Source organism: Battus philenor, unplaced genomic scaffold, assembly GCF_028537555.1.
Source record: "Battus philenor isolate CCGP_79_NKW_IND1 unplaced genomic scaffold, ilBatPhil1.0.hap1 SCAF_28, whole genome shotgun sequence".
NCBI classification, from domain to species: Eukaryota; Metazoa; Arthropoda; class Insecta; order Lepidoptera; family Papilionidae; genus Battus; species Battus philenor.
This window is the reverse complement of record NW_027181691.1, coordinates 5,090,148-5,100,525: the sequence shown is the minus strand read 5'-3', so window position 1 is coordinate 5,100,525 and position 10,378 is coordinate 5,090,148. Positions and strand designations below refer to the sequence as shown.

Sequence of the window (10,378 nt, the reverse complement as noted above, 5' to 3'; positions counted from 1 at the left end):
CGGTAAAATCTTTAATATATAAGAAATAGTATTTCAATTAATACACAAATAATACAGTATCGCGCTTAATTTATCTAAAATATTAATAACAACTTTGGTAATCTTTTAAATACATTTTTACATTCCTGAATAAGTTTGCTGTCCAACTTTTAACAACAGAAAATATGCCAAACTCTCGAAGAAACATAACCCTTGAAGCTGCATGACAGGATGTAGCTATATGAAATAAACCATTCTAAAATCTCAAAGACATCGGCGCTTCCGAAAATTACAATGAAGTGACATTTATTTGACAGTTGTTGCAACCTTCGACAATCAAAATATTTGAATATTAAATAAAGGAAGAGATATATACTTTCCAGTTACATTGTAATGTTCAACTTTAAACAATTATTATATACAAGATGATTAGTTGTATATTATTAGCTGTATATCAATGTATGGTAAAACCTATCCAAAAATCAATGGTTTCAGAAATAATAAAAAACACGATGATAATGTAGTAAAAGAAGCGATTTCAAAATGTGGATTACTGTATATTAAAATAAATATTGTTTCCCTGCAGACTTTACACTGCCAGTATTTGTTGTCCTGTCACATTGCAATTAAAAAAATATATTAATATAACATATTTCCGAGCGATCACTCAGATACAGAATGATAGGAAATATGTGTAAAAGCTTTATAGCTTTTTGTTGACAAATGAGATATGTATTCACGCCTTTAAAGCTTTTTCACCTCTAACCAATCATTTTGTATATAATTTGCATTGAATTATACATGACTTAAATCCAACAATTAATTTCACAAACAATCAATAACATTACACTTTGAACAGACGTTAGTGGATGTATTTAATAATTTAGCAATTAATTTTCACGAAATGCAAAAAATCTGATTAAATTTGATTAAATACATTCTATTACCTAAAACTTTTATTGTAGTTCTACAAGCGGTTGCATAGGACACGAAATCACATAAGTTAAAAGAGGTAGGCGATATCGTGCATTTCGCTTCAACAGGCGTGGCTTCAATGAGTCTTGGCCCACGTATTTAGAGCCCTCTATGTGAGGTCCCGATGGTAATTTATTAACCGGGCCCCACAAATACTGACTTTCGAAACGCACCATCCATTTTCAACTGATGGTTATATGAAATTATTAAAGACGAAGACCTTTTTTACGTCCGGCCTCTTTCACATAACGGTGCGAATTCATGCTAATTAAGATATCACGACGTTATATTTGATGTTTAATGAAAAATCTAAGTTTTCATTAAATTATTTATGTACTTTCAAATATTATTAATTTAGAAGCAAGGTGATAAAGAATTTTTCATATATTACATCAGGCTTAATTTTCATACCATTGTTATGATTATATTATTTATGAAAACTAATGCTTTTTACTAGTAAAGTATATACTTATGTCTTATTATTTTTTCAATTTCGAATTCTTTACATACATGTAACGTTTTATTTAATAAAATAAATAGCAGTTACCTATAACGACACGTAACGCATTTAAACTAAGATTTAGTTAAAATATCTTTTTTCGCTCTCTATTTCTTCAAGATATATGTTATGTATTATAATTAAAACCTGTTACAACAATTTATGTAGACATAGTTTACTGGCAGGTAGATTACCTTTTACTAAAGGTGTATAAATTGAAACAACCGCAACGTATAACATATATTATACGACCGCATATATATTTGCTAAACAGTCCTATTAATTATTTCCTGCTATTTAAGCTTTTTCCTGACGGTTACTTGTGTTGGGCCGCCTATTTAAGATAAATTATGCTTATTGTATCGGGGTTTTATGATACCATAGCCATTTATTTAATGAAATAATAAAGTTAACAAAGATGACGGTAGCAAGATTTTTTTTATGAAATGTTTCTGTATATCTTATTGGCATTTATAGACACCGCGTATTCGAGGCAGCACTGAGGATGCCAATCCGAAACCTTTTTTTTAGTAAATAAGCTCGAGGACTCTCTCAAAAGTCATGGCTAACCGGCTAGGTTACATAGATTTATCCCAGAAGGCCGACGAACATTTAGGTCACTTCGGCGGAGGTTGCATAGAGTGACCGTGTGTAAGAACTACCAAGAAAAGGTAACTGTAATGAACAAGGTACATCGCTTTCAATTACGTATACGCCTTACACGATTCATAAGTATAATAATAAAATATAGGCTTCTAACATTTTGATCGATGACAGCTATATAATTCATTCTGGTTTAACAACGATTTACCAACTGCATCTTAATTTTTTTTAATTATTGTGTTGTTCTACATTACGTATTACTTCTTTGTAAATTAGTTTATCTTCGCTAACAGTAGGCTATCACCCCATGGAGCATCCGGCTATTGCATAGCCGCTATGCGATCTGAGAATTTTGCCACCTCCCTAGAATTTTGAATACACCGGAGTGAAAAATTAATAATATGGTAAAAATCTACGGCAATAACTGATGCCGTAGATACTATGAAAACAATTTTATTTAAATATGCGCGATGGAGCGACTTTATGAAATTCGGATTACTATAATTTGAAACTCTTCAATAAATACCATAATTTTAATCTCAATTACAAACGTGATCCAGTATTGTAAACTTTTTTTAGTTTATTAAATCACTAATTCGTATTTCTGTTACCGTCAAATTTAAATAGGTTTATTTTATCCGTAAGAAAAATTTTCCACTAGAAATGTTCCTACCGTTCTCTTCCTAAGTTAATATAAATTTCCGTGGAAATACACAGTTATGATTGCTCACTACTTTTTTAGGAATAGGTGTTGCGGTAATTTTTAACCAGTGGGCCTTTAACGTCAGATGCAAAACGTTTGCTATCCCTCAATAGATGGCGCTTAAGCTATAATTACTAAACAAAATAAAAGTAGTTAACGGATAATAGGAAATCGATAAAAAGTACTTTTCAATATATATACGTATAAAATGTACGTGTACATATTTTTTTATTAAAAGTAAACATTTTAATATATGTACATAGTCAATATACTAAAATGTTGATTTTACCTTCTAAGCCAAGATATATTTAAGCAATCTGTGCACAGACTGAGGGCGAGCGTACCAGCTCAAAAATGTTGTGTTTTACTTAGGCTGGCAATACATTCAATGTAATGTTAATGTTGTTATTGATGCTGCTACGACGCTATGCTTAATTTTTTGTTTTTGTTCTTAAGTAAATAAGTGAAACAACGAAATAAAATAGGCTCGAGAACAATGAATAAACAGTTAATAGAAAAAGTTATAGAAGCTAACGATGTACAGTGTCCAGAAATGCCGTTTGAGAATCCTCTACTTGATAAAAATGTAACAAAAGCGCTGTCGAAAAGTTTCGTCAATATTCTTAATGTATCACAGCCTTCATCGAAAATTAACAATAATCTTCGTCATTCAATATTAGAAAATATAAGAAAACTTTGTAAAATTGAACCAGGAGATCATGTGCGGATAGAAGAAAATCTAACCAAATTACTTTCAGATTTTCATTGCACAAATTTAAGACAAAAAAATATTTTAAACACCCAAGAATCTGCAACAAAAGTTTTGGATGCTTTTCTACTACGTATATTAGAAGATTGTGAAATTAGCTCTTGTTATAAGTCTAGTATAGACCCAGAAATTATACAATCATTAATCAATTTAAAACAAAATGAAGTATTTGACATAATTTCCGAGGATGTTATACATTGGGATGTTAATGATTCCAAATATATGCACATCTTGATGGATATTTTTAAGAATGAGGATATTTTTGAACAAGTTCAATTGCTAAATGACATTTCCATCAAAATGATACCAGAAATGGAAAAATTATTCCTAGAAATTTGCCTTCATGTTATTAAAAACAAAAATCCTGACATTGAATGTCTATTTTCTGTAAATGATTGTTTACAACAAATTATAAGGACATGTGCAGTCTCACCAAAGTGTTTTAAAATTTGCTGCTCAGTATTAAACTTTATCTTTATCACAAGTAATTGTGATATTCATATTAGGTTATTTATTACAAAGTTTATTAATTGTGTGAAGTCAATCAGTCCTCATGTTACATTTACTGTGTTGTACCCATCCAATCTGGGCCGTATAGCTGTAATGTTAGATTTTGATGTGGATAATCTGCCTCCACCTTTAAGAGACATTTACATACAAAAAACTAGGGGTCAATTAAAGAAGTTACATGAAAAAAAAGAAAGTGATTTGATAATGTTATTATCACATTTTCCACAATGGTTTAATATTTATTTTGAACATAAATAGACTACAAATTAATTTACTTTCATTCATTTTATGGTCTGCTTTAGTAAAAATTTTATTTACTATAAATTGGTGTATGAATGACAATTTGTTTTAAATTTTAACATTAAATATAAAAGTTGTTGGAGGACACTAGACGCAGCAACATTTCACAGAACAGAAATCTTTGGGGGCCTATGTCCAGCAGTAAATGTCTTACCATTGAAATGATACAATTTTATAACATTGATAACATTAAATATAACAATAAATGGCATAAGTAATAAATGCTAAAAACTATTAAGTTGTATGATTTATTGGTAAAGAAAACATCCAAGTGCTTAGTAAATTTTATTAATTGTGAACAAATATGATAATTTTTAAGCAAAGAAAGTTTTTTATAGAAGTTGATGCTCAAAAGATACATAATACAAAAATAGTTAGAGAGAAAAGTTAATCTATTCTTGTAAATTAAATTTAAATAATCCCATATTACCAAGTTTCTCTATCAAAGCTTCACTGGTCCTACAGGTCACTGTGGTCATGCTTGTACCACAAAAGCGTTTTAATAAATTGGTTATTAGCTTTTTGCTTTTTTTAGTAACTTGGTGCTCAGAACTCTTCAGATGGAGGTGTGTTGAATCCCAGTATGGAATTATTTGATTACAGGGCCCACAATGATAGAGATTTGTGTTTATCTAGAAAAAAAAATGTTTATATTTAATTGTATAGCAGACAATATGTTGTCCCTTACAATATGTTGTCAGTTAAAAACTAAAATTGTGTGTGGTTTTTTTTAAATTCTTTACTTGTAAAATCTTTATTTGTTGTACATTTATTGATCACAGTTTTGATGACTTAGTCGAGCATGACACATGTTGAGTAAATTTTGCTTACTTTGGATAAACATAATAAAAGATTAATCTTAATGAGCCTTACATAGGCTCTGGTGGATTAGATATTATGAATTTGAACATTTAAAGTGTTACATCAGACAGAAAAATAAGACCTTTGGCTAAAATCCTTTGAGTTTGGTTTTGCAGAGCATTGTATCTCACTCACAGTACGATTAATTGTTGCAAGAAACAGAGTTAACTTTAAAAACTGAACCGAACAAACTCAAAACTCGTTCTTGGTAGTGTCAAATCAAGGGGCATTAGTATGGCAATGAGAAATAGCCACAACAAAAATATAGATTTTTCCTATGGTATCACGTAAGTAGATTGAACTAAGACGTCAGACTATTGGTCAAAAGTTAAACAAGTGCTTTTAAGTTGCTAACTCATTGCAAATTCACAATAAAGGTAAACAAATTCTATTTATTAGAATAAATTGACAGGTTTGTTAGTATCTATTACGTCTTTAGTTTTCAAAAAAGATCCATTGTTTTTAAAAGTTTCACCTTTAATGTTTGTATAAATGCCCTCATTAGTATACTAAACAAGGATCGAGTGACAGCCGAAAACTCCCTTTTAGGTCTCTAAGTGACGTGAGAGCTTGTAGCCTCAATCTGTGAAACACCGAGGTCCTAGTCGAAGTTCTCGACGGAATTTATAGGCTATCTATGATATTTACTATAAATAATCGTAATCATATAGTGTATCGCTGCACCGACTCATGTATGCGCGCGGCGAGACGAGGGTATATGTATATCTATTTTTTATTTTGCCTAACTTCGCCGCGTTTTCCTAGGGTGTAGTACATTTCGGTAGTAACACAAGAGATCGAATCTAGGAAGGTAGAAGTAGAATATAAAGTCTTTAAATCGACAATGTCAAGAACGGATAAATTGTTTTTTTTTTTACCAAGTATTAATCTCATAATATTGAATTGATTAAATTTTACAATACCTGTCTTACAAATTCCTTGGTAAGATCAATTGGTTCATAATTTGTTATCATTATTAAGCAATCCTTTAGTTTTTTCTTATGTTCTTTGGATAAACAGTGCTTTTTAACTTCGGCGTTCTTTAATGTATCGTCACAAATTAGACATTTTGTTTTCTTATTTTGCAGTGGCCTTATTAGTAAGAAGCTTTCTATGTCCATGTGTATATTACTATTAAAGGATATGACATTAAGTTCTTTATCGACCTGAGCGTTGGTTACGACAGAGTGCAAAGGCTTCGGTCCTGGTGTGAACCATATTTGATTGTCGTGTCTTACGCCCTTCTTGAGCCCTTTGGCAAGTAAAATGCCTTGGTGTGTAGAACCTCTTACATGTTGCTTGAATACTTTTATACTTGCGGATATGTAAACAACACATAAAGAACAAAAGCCTTTGCTTCCCTGTGCATTTAGCTTGATGTAGTTATTTTTGCCGTACTTGGCCAATTCAGATCTACGTTTACCATGGTCTATAACTTCACTGTAAACGCAGTCGTCATCGGAAGACTCGCTTTCGTCGTTCTCCAAAATATGATCTTTTACATGACTGATCAATAATTTCACTGAAATATCATTCAGAACCAATTTACAACGATAACATTTTGCTTCAGATTTATCTAGGTCGATGAAGAAAAATTTTCTTTGCGTGTTTATCAGAGTATTAAAAATTTCATCTTCATCGTCCGCCGCTTCCAATATTTTATCGGTATACATGTAATAATTTGATTCTCCAATACTGAACTTTGTCCAATGTTCAATTTGAGTACAGGGTTCCGAAATACTTTCGTGCTTATGTGTTGAATCATTTGGAAAAGAAATTTTGCACGAAAAGCAATATAATTTAGTTTCGTTAACCTATAAAACACAAGTTTAGAAGTATCACTGTTTTTGCGATCGATCAGGTAGGTAAAATAATCTTAGTCTGCAATACAATAAACATGAAACAAAATAATATCAAAAAGTTAATCTAATTTAGTGTAAAGAATTAATATTAAGTGAAAATTAGGCTTAACTACTACATATTAAGAATTATTGTGAAAGTGATCATAAAAAGCGACTCCTGAATTCTTTTCAGACCTCAGCTCTACTGGTTCCTATCAATTTACGCTCAAAAAGGGCTCTTCTGGAACGTTTTTCTTAACTTATAGTGAAAATATAGTAAAACAATAAACGAATCATGCTCTCATATTTTAGAATTAAAAATGTTCCCTTTGAATGTTTTAAAATCTATCATTCGAAATTCAAACATTTTCGATGAGCTTGGAATGTTTTTTTTTTAACCTATGTATAAACGATTAAACAATTTCAAAAATAGAACATAAATTTCATTTTTCGAAATTCGGCAAAAACTACCCTCCGTATAAATATATTTTTTTACATACGAATCTAAACTTGTAGTTAAGAGATCTACATTTATATGTAAATCAAATGTTCTGTGTACCTTTCTAAAACATTCGTTGTCAATAAGGATAACTTTGGACTGTATTAACGTTATCATATGTTCAGCTCCAATAATATGTTCGATATTTTGTTCTGCATTGGTGTCGCAAAGTAAGCAATAGTCATTAACAATTCCATGCCAATCAAGCTCACTCAAAATCAGTCTATGACATTTTATACCACCATGTGTAAGACGGACTACAGATAATGCACCAATGTCCGTAGTGATGGTAGGATCGGTTTTACGAGATTTATGTGTGTCATCATTCAAGTGGTCTTTTAATGCAGCTGCCGTTGTTACGTAATTGCAAATCTCACAATAATAGTAGTTTTCAATCTGCAAAATTAAAATAGGTTTGTGATAATTATTAGAGTTATATTTTTTTTACTCTTATTCATCTTTCTCAGATATACCTTGAATAAACTCTTGTTTACTATGGAAATAATTTGATTATTATAGTTATATTGCTTCAATATATGTTAGGCAATAAATAGTTATTTAAAATTTTTGCATTAAATTTAATATATCTTTTAAGCTTCTGCAATAAAAAGACACGTTTTTGCTTAAATTTTTAACAATATTAATATCTTACCTTGTATATAAAATCTTTTTTGTGTTTACGAAAGTAAGAGACATTCTTCATTTTCTTTCTATGTTGTTCCCATCGGATGTGTTTTTCTAATTGTTCATTATTTTCGAAATATTCATCGCATAATAGGCAATAATAATCAATTTCGCCGCACAAAATAATATTTTTATAATACTTATTCATTGTTAACCGAATATCGACCTGTTAAGTTCAAAAATTTTACAAGTATGGTTAAAGCAATTATCGTTATAGTAAAGAAGGTACCTGGAAAAAATTGTTGCCAATTAAAAGGGTAAACGTGGGACAAAACGTTTTTGGAACTGGCCAGTCCGAAAACAACATAAAAAAAATTTTATTCCAAAAACTATCTGCTAATTTTCTCACGTATTATTATTTCATACCATACCATTCTGTCTTTTGCATAAATGGGAGACAAATTAGAAAATACTTTTTCAACGTCATAATAAAATAAACACGCGAAAGTTTTCATTTCGATCTCAGTCAGCAACAAAATCACAATAGATTGAATTAGTTTTTGGTATTGAAATTCCTATGTCATGACCCTATTTCTAGATGGTTTAACGAGTTAATGGGTTGTATGAGTGTATAAAAATGGATGATCCGCGCTAGGGACAACCTTTAATAGGAGCTACTGAAACTGACATCGAAATTTCGTAGCACATGATACAGTCTAACAAAAAAAGTTACCTGCAAAGTTGAGCAAACTTGGGTCTTGATAGGAGTCAAGTTAATAATATTTGTTTGTTTTAAGTATTAGAAAATTGTACTGAGTATAGAAGGATTATATTTTGGCCATAGTTTAATCACGTGTTAATTGGTTTCCACAATGGTATTAAAATTCGACTATGACCTCACCGAATCTTGAATCTATTGTTATGATGCTGATACCAAGAAACATTCACATTGTTTCTTTTAGAAAAATTTCTAAAAAAAAAAATTAGCATGCATTGGAAAAAAATTATCACCACGTTCTTAAATTTGACAGGCTATTTTAAAACAATTGTTCTCGAATCACATTTACATTGGTATTATAGGAGCAAAATTAGGTCATCGTCAGCGGCGTATTGGAAAGGGGAATTCCACAGAAATATAAATGTTCATTTACATCGGTATAAATCGGTACACACAGTGACCTCGACCTACCAAATATCACAGATTATTTCCGCAAAATAGTGTCATTTTATTTAAATGAGGCCATTTCACATAAGAACCTGTTGATAGTTTACGCGGCTAACTACGAACCCGATCCGAGTTTGTCGATACGAAAGTATCGACCATGTCATCCGTTCATCCCGTCCACTCAAGTCCCACGGTGCGACGTAGTGCCACATTCATCGGCGACTCAAACCGATCCTCTCCCAACTCTGATATCGATTCAGTGAAAATATCTTCGGAAAAAAGCATTACACCATTCTCCAAGTAGATACAATAATAGATAACAACTAGCCAAAACAATACGTCAGGCGACGCATCTGACGTAATTTTTTTTTAATTTATTATATCCGCGAGCCTTGCACCCGAAGAAGCTGTAAAAGCCAGAATGGCTAACAGCGTCCAGCACCTATCGAATATAGCCATGATTGTACACACTTCTACTTCGGACTTCGTGTTGTTATTACCTCAAGACTTACCGGCCTTAGAAAGAATCATACAATTTAGTTAAATTCTTAAATAAAAAAATTACATTTTAATTTGAATTCCCTTCAAATTTTAAGCATGTTATTATTGTTTATTATTTACATGAAATAGGCCACTGAAATTCAATTCAAATAATATTAATGAATATGCCATAGATTACATCGATTGTTGACGGCTGATTTTATCTCTAGTTTGAATGAAGTGACAGACCTGAGAAGATATGTAAAATATGATAATATGAAATTGCATGTATGATACACATTGAAATGGTCTGGAGGTGAACACATCATTCCCAAAGTGCGCTATTTTTTATGAAGTCATTTATAATTTAATTACAATTTTGTGTTCTACAAACGTTGTTTGACATTTTTTTAAAATACTGCAATGAAAGCGTAACGAACGTTTTTTAGCAAGAACATTATTTATGTTATTTAGTAAGCCTAAATTCTTACTTCGACTCTCCAAAATCGGCCAAAATTGATATCTGAATTATAAAAATTAAAGTAATCGTTATGTATAAAGCTTTATAAT

The 10,378-nt window shown here is 30.9% G+C and overlaps 1 protein-coding gene across 1 annotated transcript; it reads right to left on the bottom strand.

Moving 5' to 3' along the window:
* Positions 1-4,616: 4,616 nt before the first annotated feature.
* On the bottom strand, positions 4,617-8,413 carry LOC137925908 (uncharacterized). The gene is made up of 4 exons (XM_068769393.1): positions 8,192-8,413; positions 7,600-7,935; positions 6,123-7,013; positions 4,617-4,970 (listed from the first exon to the last, which is right to left on the bottom strand). Exons 1-4 carry the CDS (start codon positions 8,369-8,371, stop codon positions 4,731-4,733), a joined length of 1,647 nt encoding a protein of 548 aa, XP_068625494.1. The 5' UTR covers positions 8,372-8,413; the 3' UTR covers positions 4,617-4,730.
* Between the last annotated feature and the right edge of the window lie 1,965 nt (positions 8,414-10,378).

Excerpts from the sequence above, each read along its gene's own strand:
- LOC137925908 (XM_068769393.1), bottom strand. The coding sequence starts at position 8,371 with ATGAATAAGTATTATAAAAATATTATTTTGTGCGGCGAAATTGATTAT. Across the intron at positions 7,936-8,191 it reads AAAAAGATTTTATATACAAG|ATTGAAAACTACTATTATTG; the intron begins GTAAGATATTAA and ends TTAATTTTGCAG. Across the intron at positions 7,014-7,599 it reads ACAACGAATGTTTTAGAAAG|GTTAACGAAACTAAATTATA; the intron begins GTACACAGAACA and ends TGTGTTTTATAG.